Here is a 22,451-nt window from a genome sequence, read left to right as displayed (position 1 = left end):
GGGTTTAGACCCTATGTGGTTTTTTAGGGTGGGGGAGTGTCTACAAATACATTCAAGTCCCCTTCCCGAGAGCAGGGCCCACTGGACCCCTGGGCCTTGCCTCCAGCCTTACTTGCTGATGTACTCTCCGGTGAGAACCTTCCCACAGGACTTGCATTTAAAGCACCCCAAGTGCCACTGCTTTTCCAGGGCCAGCAGGGCCTGCCCATTCTTGATATCTCTTCCACAGCCAGCACAATCTAGAAAAGAGCAGAGGCCAGCAGTTACCCCACGTTTGTTTTGCTAAATCCAAGCATGCAGGTCCCAGTGTGTGCCCATCCCACACTCAACAAATATCTATTTAAGCACCGTGTCATTCCACTCTCCCTCCCTGCGCCAAGTCTTTCGTATCCTCACACAGCATGGAAACGTCGTGAACCTCAGTGGATCCAAGGGCATGGATGTCCTTCATCCGTTTATTTCCTTGGGGGTTAAATACCCTCTGAGCTCCAGCTGGCCCAGAGAATATTTAATTACGTTGTCTTGGCTGGGATTTCCAGAAAGCTCTCATATGCCTTTATTAATTGAGGGCACGTGTGAGTCGCTAAGTACCTCATGCTGGATGCCTCACTTAACAATATAGATGTGATTCCTGGAAAGCTGCCTATGAATCTCATTTTACTACACAGGACTCTACCTCCTTATCATCCTAAACCAGACTTCTGAAGAGTTGTGACCATCAGTTTAATAGCCCTTAATCCCTTAGCTTTAAATCCTCCATGGCAGCCTCCTGTGACATAGACAAAGGACACAGGGCTGGCTTATTTGAGGTAAAGGGAGTGGGCTCAACAACTTGTTGGCCCGTCATGTGACCCAGGCCCCGTCTCCCCTCTTTGAAGCCTTGGTTTCCTCACATGGAAGCTGGGAAGTTCTTAGTGACTGTCTCAAGCCTCCAAAGAGGATTCAATGAAATAATGGTTATTAGCACTGGGGCCGGCACATGGGAAGCAGCCCTATAAATGTTTCCTATTATAACTGTCACTATTATGATTACTAAATACTCCATTGTTAGGGAAGTTAAATATTTAAAAGAACTCAGAAGAATGTAAATTGATGCAACCTTTTTGAAAGCAACATAAACTTCCACAGACATTTAAAATCAATGTGGCTGAGCAAATGAAACACAGCATCGCCGGGAGGTTGGCCATCATGTCCCCTGTTGATTGTAAGAAACACTCATGGAATAAAGCAATGCCGGGACGGGGCCACTGGCTGTGCAAAATGATGAAACACCTCCCCCTTCCGACTGCATGTGTGACTGCTGCTCCTTTACCAGTGACAGTCCTAGACCAAAATAATTTTTTTAAGGCTATTTATTCATGAGAGACACAGAGAGAGGCAGAGACATAGGGAGAGGGAGAAGCAGGCTCCTCAGGGGGATCCTGATGTAGGACTTGGTCCTCGGGACCCAGGATTATGCCCAGAGCCAAAGGCAGACGCTCAATCGCTGAGCCACCCAGGCATCCCTAGCTCGACTTTAACTCTCTCTCCTCCTGGAAAAACTGAGATGCCCAATCACTGACCTGCTCCTGCATCTTGACAGTACCTAGGCCATAACTGCTCCTGCTGCCTTGACTCCTTAATACCGGCCAGTAAGACCTCTATCCCCTCAGTTCCCCCACAGATGCTCCTGACTCCCCTGGTCTTCTCCCTTGCTACAGTTTAAGTTCACTTGATTGTCCTCCTGCCCTTCTGTTTGACTACTGGTGTGTTTCCAGTGATCTTTGGTCAGTGCATATTTTTTTAAAAGATTTTATTTATTTATTCATGAGAGACACACAGAGAGAGGCAGAGACACAGGCAGAGGGAGAAGCAGGCTCCCTGTCCAGAGCCCCATGTGGGACTCGATCCCAGGACCCGGGATCACATCCTGACCCAAAAGCAGACGCTCAACTGTTGAGCCACCCAGGTGTCCCTGGTCAGTGGGTATTAATGCACCTTTACATCTAGCAACTTCATAGCTAAGATTTTTAGTCTACAAATAAATTAGCAAAAGTGTGTGTATGTGCTATGTGTCCATGTACGTATTCCCTGAAGAAAATGAATTTATTTCCTGCCGTACTTTTGTAACAACAAAACTGAAAATAGCCTATGTGGAATTAATGAGAAGCTAGTTAAATTACTTATGGTATAGTCAGTAGTGGAATACTGTGTACTGTTGAAAAGAACAAGGTCAATTTGTGTGCTGACATGGAAAGATATCCAAGATAGGTTAAGTTAAAAAAAAAAAAAAAAGCAACCTGTGGAATAGTATGCATAGCAGAAGCTCATTTATAAAAATTGAGTAAAGGGTATAGATGTGTTTGTACACATGCTCGTATATGGAATAAAAGACTTCTTGAAAAAATAATTGAAACTCCTAAGATATTTTCTTCTGTGAAGGACTTTTCACTTCACATCCTCTGTTGCTTGGATTTTTTGTTGTTGTTACCATGAGAATGTCAAAAAAAGAAAAAATTGAATAAATATTTCTAAGGTTAAAATATAATTGCTAGACAAGTTCTAGATTATTGCAGGTTAGAACTTCTGTAAGTATTGCCCACTATTAGCTGAGCGGGGCTTATATGATCACAAAGCATGATTATTCTTTTTTAAGCTGGAGTTAACATTTCTCAGCATCTCAACAAAAATCTTATAAAGTGGATCTCACATCTGGTAGTTAACTATAAGGATAAGAATGGAAGGCCTTGACATTTGCTCACAAATACAATATTTAAAGGTTACGAGCACTGGATGAGTTTAAGATGAATTGACAGTTCTTAATCCAGTTTGAACTGAATTTGTTTTTCATTCTTCTGATTAGGTCAAGCCACGAGGTGGCAGTAAAGATTTAAAATAATAAGGAAGATTCTGGCTGGTAGATTCTTGAAGTCAGAAAATAAATTTGAGGGATGGCTTTCAATTTTAGAAACTGAAGACAGTTGGGCTCAGGAGGGTTGGCAGAGCCATTTGGGGTCTCCTCCTGCACAACGCTGAGATCTAGGGAGATGGAAGGCAATGCTAAGAGCCCAGGCTTCGGAATTAGGACCTGAGCATTTACTTGGGCAAGTTACTGTCTCTGTGAAATGCCAACTGGTGACGAGCTTTGCAGGACACTTAGAATGATGGGATGAGCACTGGGTGTTATTCTATATGTTGGCAAATTGAACACCAATAAAAAATAAATTTATAAGAATGCTTAGTTCATGTTCGCCTCTCAGTGTGGGTCCACCTTTCTTTGGTAGGAGCAGAGGTGAGACTGGAAGGCACGTTCCTGGATGGTGAGTCTTGTTCACTTTACAAGCACATTAATGCCCAGATATCCCAGAGCTCTGAAAGCAGCTGAGACACAATTTGAGAGCGGTGACGACTTTTCTGATTGTTCTGGATGAACCAGGCACCATGGGAGGGCTTTGTAGATATGGTACCATTTATTATTCAGTCAGGTAGTCAAAATGCCTAGTGGTTTGGAAGCCTCTGACCTCATAGGTGGTGTCCCATACCTCTCAGATCCTCTGCGCCCTGCAGTGTCCCATGGAGGGCAGATGTTCATTCTGCAATTGACTTTGATAACGGTTGATAGAGAAGCAATCATGGGATGCTGAATGCCTAGAGCTAGGCAGCTGGTGAAACGGGGCTGGAAGCAGAGGCTGAGGAATGAGCCTCCTTCCTCCCAAACCTTAAGACATAAACCAAGCAAATCAAAGACCACCTCCTAGAAAGTGGAATACTGGCCCACACTGGCTGATTCAAAGTATTCTGGTATATGCCACAGAGGCTACCTACCCACTCACTCCTCTCAGGACAAAACCATAAATTCTCCACTTAAGCCTGATGTCACGCTGGGAAAAGTGGAGAAGACGCAGAGACAAAAAGATTCGTGCTGGATTGTTCATTCTTCCTGTGCTCATCCCAACTAAGCTCTTTTATAAAGTACAAAATGTCCTACTCTGTATCTTCATGGTTTTCAGCTGTTGAGAAAATTGTTTCCACATCACTGAAGCAGCTGCCGATAAATATAGAAAGCTGGTGATTGGCACCGGAATTATTGCCGAAGTCAGAAATAGGTGAATATGGAGCAGCATCAAGGAAATCAAGCCCTCTAGCAACCTGCCAGTATTCCATCAAAAACAAATAATCACCAAACGTGGCAAGAGAAAAACAACAACCATAAACACTTGTCTCAAGCCTTTCATTCTTGGTGCCAAGAGCCAAGAGAAGAGCAGGAATTTGGCTACTTATGTCTGAGTTAAACTAATACCCAATGACACACCTGGTTCCATATTTGTATCATTTTGTTCCAAGGCAATAAATATCCTTGAGGACAGGAATCCTGTCTCTTTCTTTCTTTTCTGGGGGGCATTGGGTCATGCATACCTGGGCTTTGAAAATATTTAAGTTGAAGAAGGTGAAAAATGGCTCTCACAGGAAAACCTGTGTTTCCAAGCTAAGAAAGATGTCCTCACTTGAACAGCTCTGAAGGTTCTATCAGAAAGGATACCTATGTTCTCCTTGGGAACTATTTCTACGGCCAAAAATATGTCTTCCTCTGTGAAGATGCCTCTCTGGAGAAGAGGGCTGAGCAGATGGAGCTCTAGAAAAGAAAACCAGGTGATAATTAAATTCCTATCCCCACCTTCCTAGGCCTGCAGGCTTCATTCATGCCCAGAACCATTAATGAAGGTGGGCATTGCATTCACAGTAGCTACTCATCTGGGATCAAAGCTTTCAGAAAACAGAAGAGGGATCTTCCTAGTGCTTTAGGCCATGGTCTCAGAGCTGAAGATAATGGTGATAAATATTCCGTCTCCCAAAGAAAGGTGCCAAGAATATCCTTGTAGGACTTTCCAAGAGACAGTAGAGTTCACCTGATGACTACCAACCCCTATTCCCTACTTACCTCTGAGAATCAGAAATTTTAAAACACATAACGGAGACACCAGGGAGCTGGCCACACAGCAGGAGTGTGGTGGTGTTCTCTCCCCTCTGCTGTGACAGGGATTAGAGGACCTTGGGAGAAGGACCTAGATGTTTACTGAGTGGGGAAGCTCAGGCCCTACAGCTACTATGGGTCCATGAGAAGCTTGATGTTAGAGTTCTTGGAACAAACTGGTTTGAATGTCCTGAAGCTTGGAAGCATTCACAAATAGAGAAATCTAGAGTCTGCTGAATTTGGAAGACAGGAAGCTGGTTAGAGACCTCTCCCTTCCCCTGGCAATGGCAGGCTAAGGAGAGGATGGAGTGGGAATGGTGTGCACTCCCACCATTTGGCTCACTGGGGGATGCACTTATGTCCTGCTGCTGGTACCCACACCCAAGCATCTAGAATGAACCCACTGGAGAAAGCTGCCTGCTGGGAGTGGGGGACTTCATTAATAAGAGGCTAGGAGACTACATGGGAGCAGGACCTGAGGCTGGGGAGGTAGGGAGAGCTTGTTGCAAGAGGTTAACCAGAAATTACATGCTTTTGTCAAAGAACTCAAAGTGCACCTCCATAAGAAATATCCCTGCCTGGCCCACCAAGGAGCCACAGGACAGGAAGGAAGTAAATGCAGAGTGAAAGAGAGATTGTGCCCACTGTAGGTCTCCAGTTGGGGTCAGGTCTGAGCTGTGAAAGGATGCAGCTCTCAAACACACATGAGAATCAAGTTTTCAACCAGCTTGGATTTCTAGGGGCTGAAGACCAGAAAGCTGTGGGATCTGTGTAAGATATGATTAGGGTAGGAAAGGGAACTCTGATCAAGGATAATACAAGTTCATGACAGGGAAAAATAAGGCTGCTCATCGTTATGTCGCATATGTCGCACATGTGCTTTGGCCTGTTGTATACACAAATGGTGCATTTCCCAGCAGTCAAGGACTTTGGAGGCAGAGAGACCTGGAGTAGAAGTCCAGCTCTGACACTGAGTGGAGGGGCCTTGCGCAGGCTAGGTAACCACCGAGTTTCGGTATCTCCATCTGTAGAATGTGCAGGTTGGCAGTACCTAGCTTCCTGGGCTGCCATGAGGACTGGAGAGTGTGGGTGCATGTACGTCTGTTTTCACAGGTCCAATCATCTCACAAAACCTGAATTTCCTCTTCTCCGTATCAAATTGGCAAGGCCCACCATCAGCCTCTGGAGAAGGCACTTTGGTCTCTGTGGTTCCACCACCACCATCACCATCACCACCACCACCACCATCATTATATTAATCATTATAGTAATCATTATCATTACTATTATTACAGTTTTTATTCAGCTTTTGACTTTTGAAAGGTCTGGTGTGTCCGTTCTCTCCCCCACTCTCAGGGCTTCTGCTAACCTGGGAGGGCAGTGATCACCTGCATTTTACAGATCACAGAGCATCTGAGAGCCAGAGGCACCTTCAAGACTGGTTTGATGCAAATGCTTTACTTTCCACACAGGATACTAAGATCCAGGGTGGGCTTTGGCTTTGCACACAGCCACACAGCTGAACAGTCCAATTAACTGCACGGTGTGAATCTTCTGTTCTCAAAGGCACGTGAATTCAGGCCTTTATAGCTTACAGGGCTTCTCTGAACCTGAACCTCCACTTGTGGGGTTGTTTTCCTGGTTATCATCTCTTGAGCTGCCAGTGGGAAAAAACAGCCAGGATGGAATCAGAGCACGAGGTGTTCACTGGAGCAGAGAGACTGCATAAGTAGAGAATTGTTTTGAAAATAAATAATAAGTATTTATTATTAATAAATAATTGGTATGTAGATTGTAAAAGGAGCCAGAGAGAGACTTTCCTCATTTAACTGATGCTTGCAGACATCTTGGGATGTTATAAAATGTTCACAGGGGGTTGGGGTCAGTTCTGAGTATTTCCTTACTTTACTGAAAAAAATGTTAAAAATTAAGAATAAAAAAGAAATCAAGTTTCAGTATTTAAGCTGTCACCCATACAAGCTCCAATTCCAGCTTTCCCTGGAATCCTTTTTTAAAAATAATAATGAAACAGAAACTCTATTTGTCATCAACTGAAGATTAGCAGACAAGTTCAAGGCTATACATGGGGATGAAAAATAAACAGAAGCAAAATAATTTCATATTTAGATTGTTATTATTAGAAAGTAGAGTAAGACTTTGGAGACCCTATAAAATATTCAAGTGGCGTCCTTTTAATAGACCGTTAAGTAGAGACACTTTATCCCTGGCCAGGACCCAATCTAAAGAGCTTCAAGGAAAAACCAAACCAAACCCAAATTTAAGTTCCAGAGTTTGGCTAACTTGAGATCCTGAATTTAATGATGCTGGATCTTGTCATTTAACTCTTCCTACAGGATACAGATTTCTCATTATCTGTGTGATAAAATGGTGAAGGTAGGATGCTGGAGAATAGCTATTCTATCCAAAAGAGGGGGAGAAAAAGGACGCAAGAGAAGAGTGACCTGATTCTCTTAGGTTAGCAAGCTGCCTTTGACACAAGTCTTCAACACATGTCAGATCAGCCTCTGACACATGGATTCCTTCATGGGAATAATGCTTTGGAGGTATGTGGTGGTTGCCCACTTTAAACAGAAGAGATAGTTCCAGTTTGCTAGGGTTCCTATCCCTACACAATCTAAATGTCAATTGCTACCCGTTGTCACTTTTGAGCTGACCTGGGAACTCCGGTTCTTAGCTTGGACTTTTCTGTAGGCACTTCAGTTTGCAATCCATAGATTTAAAAAAAAAAAACCCAGACTCTCTTTGTGTTATTATTATTTTTTAAATAAGAGTTGGCCTAGAGTTTAAATGTCTTTAAGATATAAAGGACTTGGGTATTTGAAAACCTTTCCTTGCCAAGAAAGGCCACATTGTATTTAGTAGTGATAGGAACATCAATCTAACGAGTTGATACTGTTGAATGGTGATTTACTTTCATCACCTGGGCTGTTCAGTGTGGTCAGGTTTCAAACCAGACCTCTATGAGTTAACAAATATTGACTGTCCACAGTCCAGTTTTAAAAAAAAATTAAACCAAGTCACCAAGTTCTTTTTTAGCATGTCATGGCAAATACCAAGGGTGCAGGGTCAACCTAAGAAGGGGTAGAAAGAGGCTAAAGCACAATACGAAGCTGCAAATGTGTTGGGGTAATAAGCACGTCTCACGAATTAGTTTTTTAAAAAAGCACTGACTTCTGAAATTCTATGCTGCCATTAGCCAAAAAAGCAATATGAAGTCACAAGATAAATACTGGTGGGAGTGGTGGTGGTGGTGGTGGTGGGGGAGTAAGAATGTTCATACAGGTACAATGTACTTGCCACTCTATGGCCAAAGGGGTCTCAGTGCTATAAGTAATTCATATCTCAAATCACTAAAAATGAACTACTTTAAAAGGTTATGTGCCACCATGTAACCTTGAACCAGATTTTTCCATAACATCTCATGTCCCTTTGCTGTCTTGATGGCCATGATGGAAACATCACAAGCCAGAGCAGCCCCGGACCTGCTATTTTAAGTGAAGGTTCTTGTTGTCTTTGGAAAACAATACTGCACAACAAACAAGTTTTCGTGGGCCATAATAGCAACAGATTATCAGCCTTCATTAGGAAAGCTGAGGGCAGGTCTGGCAGCAAGCCTTTTTCCAAGTCCTCCAAATCCTATCTTTCCTTCTTTTAAACTGTGTATCATATATACTTAAAGAATTTCAGTTAATTTGTTCATAATTTTTACAAATATAGACCATTTACACATTTGAAACTCCCAATTCTAATCCCTAAACCAGTATTCACAGAATTCTGTTAGGAGTTATTATGAATTCTCAAGGTCAAGAAGCCCTCTCCTAAAACTAGGATTTGTGTATGTTTTCCCCATATTCAGGACCAGGATCTGAATGGGAAATTAAAAGAACCAGCTTGCTTGCTTTTCCTCTCCATTAATTATGAATTTACTAAGCAGGAACCTCAAAGCTAATGCTGCTAGCACGATAAACATCAAAGAAATAGAACACAGTCTGTCATGGACTTGGAATCAACCCAGATCTGCACCCCAAAAGCATTGGAATGGAGAGTCTGAGAATCTCTGCTAATTCCCTTCAATGATGGCTTTGAATGACCCATAAACATGCCACGGCACTCAGTACTGGATTCAATATTGGTTCCAAAGGACCTTATTTCTCACTTAGTCTCCCACGGCCTGCTTGCAACACGGTGAAGGATGTGGGGGTCTTATATACAGGGAGGATGCCAGACACTTGACACTATGCATTTATGGAATAGAGCACATCCTTTGGGAAGGTTACTGAAAACAGGTTAGAAGTTGGGAACTTTAACATCTGCTTACAGACAGTGTCCACTGCTTTACACAAGAATCTCCTAAACAACTTATCTTCCATTCTCTGAGCTACAAATAAAAACTATACCATGCTGGGGTGCCTGGGTGGCTCAGGTGGTTCAATGTCTGACTCTTGATTTCAGCTCAGGTCATGATCACAGGGTCATGGGATCGAGCCCCACATGGGGCTCTGCTCTCAGCATGGAGTCCGTTTGTCCTTTCTCCTCTGCTCTTCCCTCTCCTACTCTCTCTCAAATAAATAATACATTAAAGAAATTTGAAAAATTATAACATGCTTGTATTTCCTAGAAATGTGATGAGATTCTTTGATGGGAAATAAACTATTAGCATAGAACATTAATACTATTTTGTCATCTGCTCTAATTTGTAGGTTTATGGTCCTATCAAAGAGAACTCTGTGTGTGTGCATGCATGTTCACATGCATGTTTTCAGAACCAGAACTAAAAAAATGGAGGGGTAGCTATATTCATGGAATAAACCACCATCCTAATAAGGACAATCACAACCTCCAAATTTCCAACTAACAATTTCAAAAGCCCAGCTGGTGGAGGGCAGGCCCAAAGGTTCACTGCTTTTTGGGCCTTTCCTCTGCACTGTCAGTCTGAATTTGTTTCACATGGTTGCTCAGCATAATTTCTGATGATGCACACATCACAGGGATTCACTGGAGATCATAAGTTGGATTCTCTTTTGACTGAAAACGCCACCAGGACAGTAAGAGGAAGTTGGGGAGTCATGGGAACAAAGCCAAACACCACCCAATCATGGATGCTCTTGGAAAAGGCTATGGTCACATGGTAGCCTCAAGGATACTGACTTCCAACCTGCAGAGGTGGAGTTCAGGCCACAGTCTCACTGGACTGGGCACCCTTGCCATGATAAATGACTACTCACCCAGCACATGATTCCACCAGCACTTCTCTGTGGCTTGGAGCAGTTCTTTCTGCTTACAATGTGTAATCCAGACATGTCTCATAAACATTGTTTGATCCCTGAGCCATCCCTCAAAAGGGATGTTATGTTAGACATATTTGTATAGGAAGACAGAACTAAGATGTTTGAAGTTCAAAGCCTGAGTCCTCAGCACTACTGATACTCTGCTGGACAAGGTGTAGAAAACTGGGGGTCAGACTTCTACCAGCCGGACGAAATAGTTCTCTGCTCAAGTTATGGCTAGCAATGGAGGAGGAAAACAAGTAGAAAAAGGAATGAAGAAAGAGTAAGAGAGGGAGCAGACAAGGTACCCCAGATGAAGGCTGCTACCTGTGGCCATTCTGTGGTGCTCATGCCACAGCCTGCCACATATGAACATTAGTGGGACACCAGCCTGACAGTTTTGGGGGAGATTTAGAAAATTGGTAGCCACTGCCTTTGAGATTTGGGATAGTCTTTAGCAAACCCTACTTAACATTGTACCAGGACCCAAATGAATTAAAGACCGGGGCTCAAACCAATACTCATCCATGTATGTTCACAGCAGGACTATTCATAATGGCCAAAAGGTTAATGAACCTTTAGGACATATCCTAAAGGTTGGATAAACAAATGGATGAATGGATAAACAAATCATGTTCTACCCACGTAATGGAATATTATTCGGCCATAAAAAGGAATGGAGTACTGGTAAATGCTGTGCGAACCTTGAAAACATTTTTTTAAATAAAGATTTTGTTTATTTATGAGAGAACGAGAGAGAGAGAGAGAGAGAGAGGCAGAGACACAGGCAGAAGGAGAAGCAGGCTCCATGCAGGGAGCCCGATGTGGGACTTGATCCCGGGTCTCCAGGATCAGGCCCTGGGCTGAAGGCAGCACTAAACCACTGAGCCACCCAAGCTGCCCTGAACCTTGAAAACATTATGCTAAGTGGGAGAAGACAGAAATGAAAGGTCACTTATATATTCCATTTATATGAAATATTTAGAATCTGGAAATACACAGACACAGACAGCAGAATGGTAGTTGCCAGGGGCTTGGGAGGACTGAGTAGGGAATAACTGCTTTATCGGTATGAACAAAATGGTTCACTTTGTTATGTGAACTGCACTTCATTGAAAAATGTAAGAAAAAGAAGGGTTTTTCTTATACTGCTTTATAACTGCTTTATCGGTATGAACAAAATGGTTCACTTTGTTATGTGAACTGCACTTCATTGAAAATGTAAGAAAAAGAAGGGTTTTTCTTATACTGGTTTCCCTAATTTCCTTGTAAACTTTAACCTGGTGAGGAGTTCTCTGATAAATCTTTAACTGGCTATGGTCACTCAGTATACCCGAGCTCTTGCCAAAGGGGAAATCACACTTGAGCTTGACATCAGTTTCTTAGGTTCTATACTCATCAGCAAACAACTCATTTACTCCCTTCCAGAGACAGGAAGAAGGAAAGAAGGGGTAGAGTGTCCATTTCAGGACTTCCATCATGTGACCAGTCACTTAATCTGTACACATTGAAGGTCATAGCAAGGGCAAAGTACACCAAGACTTCAGTCTGGAATAAGTCTTTCATTTTATTTTGTAAAATAAGTATCATTTTATTTTTAATCTACTTTTGTTTTAAATAGGTAACACATATACACATGGTTAAGAAATTTTTTCATATAGTGAAAATAATTTCCTTCCTTCCCTCCCTGTTGGAGACAAGTACTACAAGTAATAGCAATTTCTCAACTATCCTTCTGGGACAATCCAAAGGGACATACAACTCCTGATATACACGGTTAGATTTTTACTCCAACTGAAAAATTAAAATTAAACTGAAGAATGCTGGTCCAATCATTAAAATCCTAGTTTTACTGGTACATTGCTACAAGGTGTGGGTCTTATTATGTAAGAGGCATATCTAGTGAAACAAAGCAAATAACAAAATGTCATTAACTTTCCATTCCCTCAGGCACTTTCTGTATTCACTTTTATTTTTTTTCCCCCATAAATCATACCCATTCCCTATTAAAACAAACTTTTCTTCCTTTCTTACAACTGAGACAATTGAGTCTCTGGTAAAGTGAAAAGATGTGTCACTCTGCGTCAACAGGAGTCAGAACTCAACATTCTGGACCTGGGAGATGAAAATGAGTCCTTCAAAGGCCCTCCAGGGATGGCATCCATTCACTAGCTAAAGGGACATTTATATATTTGCTATGTGCATGGTACCAAAAAAATATATACCGTCCTTGTTACTAAGTAACTCATAGTCTGGTAGGAGAGAAAAACATAGAAAGAACTAGCAGGAGTATATGGTAATAACTGCCTTAATAGAAATGCGAAGCACAGCTTTGGTCAAGATACATGTGCACTGACCCTGTTGCCAAGGGGCCCAAGCAGATTCAAGGCTTACAATCTTTTGTGTGACACTCAAAACAAGGAATGATTTTTGAAAAGAAGATATGTGAACAAAATGCTATGCAAAGAATTTATATAAAGTTGTACATATCGATAGCACTTAGCAAAATCCAGAAGAATGTTCACCAAAATGTTCATAGAGATGCTGTCTTGAGATTTCACGTTATTTTTATCTCCTCCTTTTAACTTTTCTGTATTTGTATTCTAATGTTGGCATTATTTTACCAACACCTGAACCCATTAAATCCACCTGAGCCCGTTGAATGCCTAAACCCATTAAAAAGAGAAGAGTGTTATTTGCCTGTTTTGAGAAAGAAAAGGCTTTGATTCAATTTCCAAATGCTGATGTTGGGCTTTATGTACTACACCTTGTGAAAGAGAAAAAAAATAGTCCTTGTATTAATGAGGTCATTATCTTGGTGGTAGAGGTGGGCATATATATGCACAACTAAAATGCAATAGGTTACGTACCAATGTTGGTTTCTCAGTTGTGACAACTGTCTCACAGTAATATATTAGCTATATAATAAAGAATTTGACTGGCTAGAACATCGTTGGTACTCAAATGTTTGTTGAATGAATGACGGACAACCTATAATCTTTCTTTGACAATCACACTCTTCATCTTTTCTCTCTTCTACCTCTACCCACAATCAATGATCTCCCCAACCCTGATCGCTGACCCTAAATCATTGATTTTGCATGCTACTACCACCATTATCATCTTAACCTTTCTAGAACATCGCTTTCATCTGGTCATCCTCCAGGTTAAAAGCTTCCCTCAGGAACTCCACATTGCCAAACTCTTCAAGGCCTCCCAGGACAAGTCTCAGGACACAGAACAAGGTCTTTGGTCTATTGCATTTCTCTTTGCATTACTTTCAAAAGAAACCTCTCCACATTTAGATTGTCTTTTCTTGCAGTATCTCACTCAACTCTCATAAAAACCCTTGGAAGTAGTTACTTTCCAATTTTTAGATGAGACCACTAAGATTCTAAAGCATCAAATAACTTGTTCAAGGCTCCTTGGCTCAGAAGGGGGAGGATTAGGAGTCCAACTCAGGCTTTCTGAAATGTAGAGGCCATATTCTTAACTATTATGCTATGTATGCTGCCTTCTTTTGTTCCTTTCTGATTCTAAATATCTCTAAGCTCAAGCTCTAGTCCTGTAACCTCCATAAAGAATAATGGTTAATACACACATGAGCTTATTAGATGTCGTGAATCTTTCAAACACTTTACTTATACAAGTCCTCACAACAAATCACTGAAAAATGAACTTTTATTGTTTCCCATTTTGTAGGCAAAGAAATGGAGGCAGAGATTGGGTTCTCAAGACCATACAGCCTGTGCATGGTACAACTGGGATTAGAACCAACCACAACCTGTCTGGAACCCATACGTTCACTCTTACAGGAAGAGAGTGTCTAAATAAGAAGAAGCAGATCTGATTTTGGAGACCCTGCCATAAAATACATCACCATGAGTCAGACTTCAACAATGCAGGGGCTCTAACATGTGGATGTGCTCCTGCCTTCATTGGATTCTATACTGGTGGAAAATATCAAACGAGGGGGATCCCTAGGGGGCTCAGTGGTTCAGCGCCTGCCTTTGGCCCAGGGTGTGATCCTGGAGTTCCAGGATCGAGTCCTGCATCAGACTCCCGGCATGCAGCCTGCTTCTCCTCTGCCTGTGTCTCTGCCTTTCTCTCTCTCTCTCTCTCTCTCATAGGTGGATAAATAAAATCTTAAAAAATATCAAATGAGCAGATAAAGACAGCTATCATGAAGAGCAGAGTGAAAAAAGAAGAGTCACAAAAGTAGTGATGGTCTGACACAAATTCTCAAAAATTAATGCCCGTAAATTAGTGCCATATATGTACTAATTTAATCCTACAAGGTAATTATTACCATCCCATTTTACAGATAAGGCAATGGAAGCTGGAAAGGTAAAAAGAATGCTAGCAAGTGGCAGAGCTAGAACCTGACCCAGGCAGTCAGACACCAGTGTCAGATCATCACCACCCCACCTATTGCTAGGTGTCTCAATAGAGGAGTCCCACTCAAACCACAGATGATTTTTGGCAGGATTATCTTTATAAAGATAAAATAAAAATTATCTTGCAACTATTAAAAGAAACATAAAATAATGGAAAAGTTCTTCCTCCTCTTTGAAAACATACACATGATTCTTTAACCAAAGTGATTTAAATTCAGGCCAAGTAGAGCATTTGCCCTGATACCTGTAGGAGTTCCAAATGCAGTTGGAATAATGACAATGCTGCACAGAGGGGGGAGGAGGGAGGAAGATGGGTTTGGATGTATTTGTGTGTGGGTGGTCATCGTGTCAATCCACCAAACCCACACGCAATCAGACACTAGTCAGACACCCTTTGAAATGGAAAGGGTAATTGTAGACAGCAGCCCACTCCTGCTCAGGTGCCTGAAATAGATGGGAGCTGTGCAGGAAATGACAATCCAAACCCAATTCTCTACACTCTAGTTGCTGTGCACATATTTCCCTCACATGGCTCCTTAACCCATGGGAATCCAGTTCCTCAACTGCTGGCAGATATATGAAGACTGGGAAAGAAGTGAGCATTTGAGGAGTGCCTGTAACCTTTTGGTTGGTTTTAGTGTCTTCTGGATGTCAGTTTTTATTTTTAAAGTGTGGATCAGCTGGACCTACACAAAGGATTTTTTTTTTAATATAAAGGCAGTTTAATTAATGTTCATCACAACCCTTTGAGGTAATTTTTACTATTATTTTCACATTATAGAAGGTTTATTGCTTGTTGAATTCAAATTGCATCAGACCAGATGCAGCAAGAATTTTAACTAATTTAGGGGCGATCATCTTTAATTGAAGTAGTTTCTAGGAATAACTTCCTCATGGTTTCCATTCATCAAACCTGGCGACCAAAGGAAGGCAGCTGTGGCGTGTAGAAAGGGCATAGCCCTTGGGGACAGGATACTTGGGGATATGTGCAGAGAAGTCAGGCATCGCTTGAGGCTCAGCAGTGATGCCTACGTTGTGCAAGAGACATCAGGGACACCAGCATGGCATCCGAAGCCAGACAGCCTGCGCCTATAACTCAGCTCCACTGCTTACCATCTGTGTCATCTTGGACAAAGTAACCTCTAAGGCCCTTTGTTTCTTCTTCTGTGAAAAGGGGATAGTTTAAAAAAAAAAAAAAAAAAAAAAAAGAAAAGGGGATAGTTTTAGTAACAACCTAGTGGGTGGTTGCATGATTTAAATGAGTTAAAATTCATGGACCAGCACCTGATCCACAGTGAGTACTATATGAGTGTCTGATGAAGAAGACAAATTAAATCTAAAGATTAAGAAATGATTACAAGGTGGAAGGAAGCACCATGAGGTCACAGGCACGCCACTGGGAGTCCTCTCTAAACCAGATCAGTATAGATGAGGCAGCTCTGGGCTGGCTCTGGATGCAGAAACTGGATCTCTATCCAGGAAGCTCAAGCAGACACTGTTTTGTATGAATTCTCATTGCGTCATTGACTTAGCTTCTGCTGACCACCTTCACTTCTCATCCTCTCACACTTTCACCTCCTATTCAGTGATGATGGGAAACCAGCCACTGGACGTGAAATAAAATCACAGTTCAGAAGAGCAAATTCATTTCTGAAAGAACATTCCAAAGTAGAAAGAGGACCTTGACTCTGATATATGTCATTGACTCCATGATATATTTCACTGTTTGCTTTTAGGGTGATCTGCCAAGTTTAAGAAATTTTTAAAATAAGAATTAAAGTCACATCAGGATAGTTTTCATGTATAGGGTAATTCTTACACAATTACAAATAACAACCAAGTGTCTTCTAATTATGCTCTAGTGAATTTCAGCAACTTGCTGAGAATTCCCTTGTGCTAGTATTTGTGTGCCTGCCCAGCTTGGGTATTTTGCATGTGTGTATCCTCATATAAGAGCTCTTTTTAAACACCCACATGCCCCATAAATGTTATTTGAGTACTGATCTAAATAGACAAGTACTTGTTGAAAATAAAACTGCTCTGACCAAAGCAGTTGCAGAGAAAATAGATTTCACCCATTGAAAGCAAAGGAGAAAATATGATCTGGTCTAACAATGTGCTCATATGCAATTGTTATTATATCTAGCATTAAAGATATAATGAATTTGGGTAGGATACACATTTTTACATTTAAAATTTTTATTTTTATTTATCATTATTATTTATTTATTTTTATTTCTTCCTTCTGTGCATGTGTCATATAAAATGGAAAATATAGATATTAAATATGTTTAATAAAAATTGGAATAACCATTTTGGCAACATTGTGATGAGAAAACCCATTCCCAAATTGCATGGGCAGAGAGGACAGGAAGCCTTTAAAAATATCTACTTCTGTTTCTTAAAACAAACAAGGGAGAGTATGAGGTGAAACAAAAGAGAGCCTCAACACAGGACTCAAAAGACCCACCTCTAATCCTGCCTTATTATGGGACAGCTTGTGTGGCCTTAAATATGCCTGTGGGCCCTAATTTCCTCACCTATCAAGAAAGTTATGGGCTGGCTCGGTTGGCAGGGCATGGGACTCTTGATCTCAGGGTCATGAGTTCAACCCCCACACTGGATGTAGAGTTTACTTAAAAAAAAAAAAAAGACAGTTGGACTAAAGGACTCTACAGAATTTGAGGATAGTCATTTCTATCATAGGCCCCTGGACATGATCCCCTATTAGCAGCTGTCATTCTTTCTTGTGATTCATAAAATCTCCTTTTTCTTAACTAGATTGAAAAGCTCCTCCAAAGTTCTTGATAATGTACTTTCCAAGTAGACCCTCCCAAACAGTGGGGTGACTATTCCCACTCCAGCTCACAGCCCCAGTGACCTGCTTGGGGTAGGGTAGGTAAGAAGTGTGAAGCATTTGAAACCCTCCTAAGGGTGCAGGGCTGAGCCTTGCTTTGCAGCTCTTGTCCTGTTCAGGCTGCTATTATTTATCAGCAGGGCATATAAGTTCATATGCTAAGGATCTGGTCGTGTTGAATAAGATGCACTAATACATTTATTTTCTTCTTTCCTCCCAACCGTCAAATCCAATTTCTATGCAAATACTTTGGTCAGAACATTATTCTTGAAAACGGTATAAGGACTCTTCTTCTTTAACAAAAAGATTTGGAATCACTGCTATGGAGTGCACAGAAGCACTCCTCCAACTCCAACTCCAGAGCAGAAGTGGCTTATTTCATTCTTGTATATGGAGACTGGAGGGGCCCAATAGAGTTTGTTCCAGATCTCCCAAAGATTGGCAAAATCCACAGAAAGCAAGGCAAACCTCTGGTCTACTTCCTCATGCCCCACGAAGGAAGCGGAAGGAAAGTTTCATTGTTTGGTGCCAAAAACCAGGATACATCTCACTTAAAAGTTAACTGACTTATCCAACGTTATTTACTAGAAGAAGCAGTGCTGGCACTACGAGGGAAAGAAGTTAGCTGGGGGCAAGTTTCCGGGCAAGTTAGTTTTCTCCAGATTCCCACATGGAAGCCAAGACCTCATCATAAAGAATTGCAAATCCCATGACAGACATATCTAGAACTTATTCCCACATTTTATTAGAGTCTCCTTGGGCGTCACCTTTTGAGAGGTCTCCTCTGATGCCTCATATAGATGCAGCCCCTTTACCCTGCATTTTATTCCTGCTTTAATTTAGATACTAGATATTTTTGTGTATGCATTTATCACTTGCCTGTTTCTGCTAGAAAGTAAGCTTCCTGGGATGCCTGGGTGGCTCAGAGGTTGAGCACCTGCCTTCGGCCCAGGGCATGATCCTGGGGTCTCAGGATTGAGTCCCACATCGGGCTCCCTGCATAAGCCTGCTTCTCTCTCTGCCTATGTCTCTGCCTCGCTCTTTGTGTGTCTCTCATGAATAAATAAATAAAATTTTTTTTTTTTTTTTAAAAAGAGGAAGCTTCCCAAGGATGCTGAGTTTTTGTTTGCACCTGTATCCCCGGTGGGAACCACATCACACATTGTAGCTGCTAGGCAAATCATCTGTTCAATAAAGATGTGTCGGAAACCCTCCAAGTGCATAAATACTTAAGGATAACAGATATAAAGAATTAAGGGTAAGTATAAGTCATCACAGCTGTCCTAGGCCCAGTGGGCACAGCTTTTTTGATACCCAGAGCTTATCCATCACTTCACTGCCAAATGTCTGCACATCTCAACCTCCATGACTAGGGAACAAGCATTTCTCATAGAAAGTTTTATCATTCCTTTTCCTTCATTTACTCTCAGAATGTACAGTTTGAGGTCCAATTCTACTTATGTCTTTTTGAAATAAGGGAGATGCTTCTCACTGCTTCTCACTTCTCACGGGGTTTTAGTGAAGGCTTGACATTTTACAACTGCAAATGCCTCGGACACGACTATGTGCAGCTCCAGCTAGTGGCTTCACAGAAAGGCAGGCACTCGCCTAAGCTATGTCTGAGCAATGAGGAACCCATGTCAATGGGTGATTGGGGCACTTACTGCTGGAGCAGGAGGCTTCTTTGGGGCTGGATGACATTGGCTGTGCACACAGTTGACAGAGGCAGTCTCTCCCATTGAAGGTGACTCGGTCTCCGGGTGGAAAGGGGCGCCTGGAGATAGAAAGACATTGCCCTCAAGGTTATTCCAACAATTTAATTTCTTTCCCTTACTCCTCCTGCTGGCCGCCCTCCCGTGCCAATCCATTTCTTTGAGGAGCACCACCCAGAATGTCTGAAATGCAGTCTTAACCAAGCTAGCCAGCTGGGTATACTCCAAACAAATAAACATGCCTCATTTCGAGAAAGGAGAACGCACCACTTCTCCCAGCAACCCAGACAGTAAAATGGAACGATTTACCTCTACTCATTAGTGGAGGGATGTTCCAACAAGTCACCTTGCCAGGTACACACAGGAAAAATTTTCCATTTTCTAAATGGAAAATCCTTCAAGAAGAAATATTTCAAATGCCATACATTCCTTTTCAAGCTTAGGGGCCCCTCCCCAGAGAACTGATGACAGGTCAAGCATTAACTCCTTCCCTTCCCTGGACGTTGGTGGTGTTCGTGCCTAAGTAGACTTTGTTCTGGACATCTGAATGGGTGAGCTGGATGTTTCAGGGCTAGAGACCTCACACCCGGTGAGCAGTACAAGACTGCTGTAAACACCTGTTTAAAAATGATTAGTTTCTAAAAACTTTAAAAAAATAAAAACCTATTAGCTTCTTTGCAGAGAGATAATTTCCTTTTTGCATCAGGCAGCAATAACATTTTGCAAAAACACTGCCCCTGCACGTAGGTTACGAGTCTCTTCTCCTGCCAGTTCAGCAGGCAGGTAGCTTTTCAAAAAGAAAAGTCATTAACAAAGAAGCATGTGACACTTTCCACGCCTGCTTACTTGTAATTGGCAATTTGCCCATACTCTTCATTAATGTGAGTTTTCAAATGTGTGATGCTGTCAGTTAGGAAATGTAAAACTCACAAGCAAAACATCCCCGCACATCTGAGTCAGAAGCAATTACTTAAGAACAAACTCCAGCGCCTTGATAGGAGTTTTACTTTCCCAGCTGTTAGCCCCCCTTTAAGTGGCCCGTGGGCTGCCTAACAGTTGGTCATTAACCGTAATGCACGCACAGGTAGTAAATTTGGGCTTAAAACGACTCCACAGATGTGCTTCATGCGAGTCCCCCAGGAGAGTTACAGGCCCTCACACTCCCCCGCCCCTTCATTCTGCAAGTGCTGAGCTGAATCGGGCTCTTTTCCCCTCCTGGTGCTGTGTTAACTTCCTATTGTTCGGATAAGGCCCAGAAAGGTTAAGTGACCTGCCTGGATTGACCAGCTTGGGGGAGACCAGGCCACAGGCAGGTGCCGGTGGCATCCACCAATCCAGGACTTCTCTATCTTTAACCATCCAAATTGTGCTCTGTTGGATGCCAGTGGGCCTCTTGCTTCATCCACGAAACCCAGACGAGCCCCCAGTCTGCTCTATGAGGGGGTATCAGGAGTTAGGAGACCACAGCACAACAAATACAGGCCTCTGATCGGGGTGAGGCCCGTGAGGCTCCTGGGGCCCAGCATTTAAGGAAGTCCTCTGTCTCAGGTGTGGACCTCAAAATGCATGCCCCCGAGCATGAGTTCCCCTTGCAATTGTGCAGCCTAGCCTCCTCTCTTGCCTCTGAGCAGAGCTTGTTCATTTAGACTTGAATCCCACCTGGATCCACTAGGGAATAAGCCAGACTCTGGTTCTCAGCACGGGGCCAGCCCTTCTGAACTTGGCTTTTGTGATTTTACACATGGCCCCCTTCTGCCCACTGTGCCCTCTGCCCACGTGGGTTCACTTCCTTCTGTTACCTGTGTGAACGTGTATAAACAAGGGGACTGGATTTGGAGTTGGGAAACCAGAGTTCAAATCTTAGCCTTGCAGCGTTAGCCTGGGGAAAGTCCCTTAAACCCCAAGACTCAGAGTCACTCGTGATTAGGGATACTAATTCTTGGCTGACTTCACAGAATTGCCAAGAGGGGTAGAGGATACGAATGCAGTCTGTCACCCACACGGGAGGCCTCCACTGTAGGGGGAATATCATCAGTCAGCAGTGACAGCAACAGCACGCTGGTCGCAACAGGGAGTACCTCTTGGCTGGCTCAAACGTCCAAAGATGGGCCTATCACTAATAGATGTCTGTCCTTCACCGCCGACCTTAAAGCAAAGATCTCTTGAGGCCAGGATCAGGAGGGCTCTTAGAGTTCATCTGGGCCAGGGCTTCCAACCTGGCTGAGTGGCACCATATTTGGGAGCCCTCCAGAAACTACTAGATCAGCAGAAGAGTTGGGGGGAAATGCTAGAAACAGGGATTTGTGAAGAGACCTTTCCCAGGCGAGGAGTCCAATGCTCATCCTGGTTTGGGGAACCACTCAGTTCTAGTCCATAGCTTCCTACTTACAGATGAAGCAATTGCCTTGGAGAAGTTAATTCCCATAGTCTGGGAAGCAGGACTAGAACGTGGGATTCTCAAATGCCAGCCAAGGGTTTTCAACCAGGCTGGGGGGAGCGCAGACTGAAAGGGGAGAGGTCAAGAGAAAATTTTGCTTTGGATTAAATTCAGAAAAATTTTCAGCTCAATAATCCAGAATTTTACAATTAGGATTTAAAAAGATATACTGAGAAATGGACTAATAGTTATAAAAAGTCATTACAATAATTTTACCATGAATACTCCATCTAAATCTGATATGGTTCATTTGTGAGCATTACCTTGTTAGCTAATTAGATAAAATGAAGTTTACCTTTCTAGAGTTTAGATCTCTCTGGCCTAGGAACACGAAATGCTGTATAACAAAGCAAAACACCTCCTCTGAACTTTTGTTTTGACAAAGGTGCAGCAAAATGGAGCACATAGCCATCAATAGCACACCAAAAGGAATGGGACCGCCCGATTAGGACAGATCAGTAAAGTAGCTGACCCTTGTTGGTGACTCTCCTTGCTACAGGAAGCAAAGCCATCTTAAGTTCTAGAACATGTAGCATGTGGAAGACATCAACAATGAAACCACCACCTTTCCCCACTCACATTTCACATACTTTCCTTCTTCTGACTAATCATTTTAACCAAGCTGGTTTGTGCAGTTAAGATTTAACTCTGCTAGAGGACAGAAGCCTAGAGAGCAGGGGTTGGTCGACTTTTCCTCCTGAAAGTTGAGACTGTAAAAACTTATTTAGATTCTGCAGGTCCTACGATGTCTGTCACAACTACTTGACTTTGCCACAGTAGCTTGAAAGCAGCCATCAGCAGCCATGTGC

At 42.5% G+C, this 22,451-nt stretch overlaps 1 protein-coding gene across 11 annotated transcripts in view; it reads right to left on the bottom strand.

Moving 5' to 3' along the window:
* ABLIM1 (actin binding LIM protein 1) overlaps positions 1-22,451 on the bottom strand; it is a 283,821-nt gene that overhangs the window by 93,672 nt on the left and 167,698 nt on the right. For all 11 annotated transcript variants that reach the window (XM_077877526.1, XM_077877525.1, XM_077877532.1 and 8 more), the window contains 2 exons: positions 19,158-19,267; positions 113-239 (listed from right to left, as the gene is read on the bottom strand). In XM_077877526.1, the coding sequence (XP_077733652.1) occupies positions 113-239; positions 19,158-19,267 (237 nt within the window). The remainder of the gene's footprint in view (positions 1-112; positions 240-19,157; positions 19,268-22,451) is intronic.

Source organism: Canis aureus, chromosome 29 (genome assembly GCF_053574225.1).
Source record: "Canis aureus isolate CA01 chromosome 29, VMU_Caureus_v.1.0, whole genome shotgun sequence".
NCBI lineage: Eukaryota > Metazoa > Chordata > Mammalia > Carnivora > Canidae > Canis > Canis aureus.
Note: the sequence above shows the minus strand (reverse complement) of the source record. Positions and strands in the feature narration are given on the sequence as shown.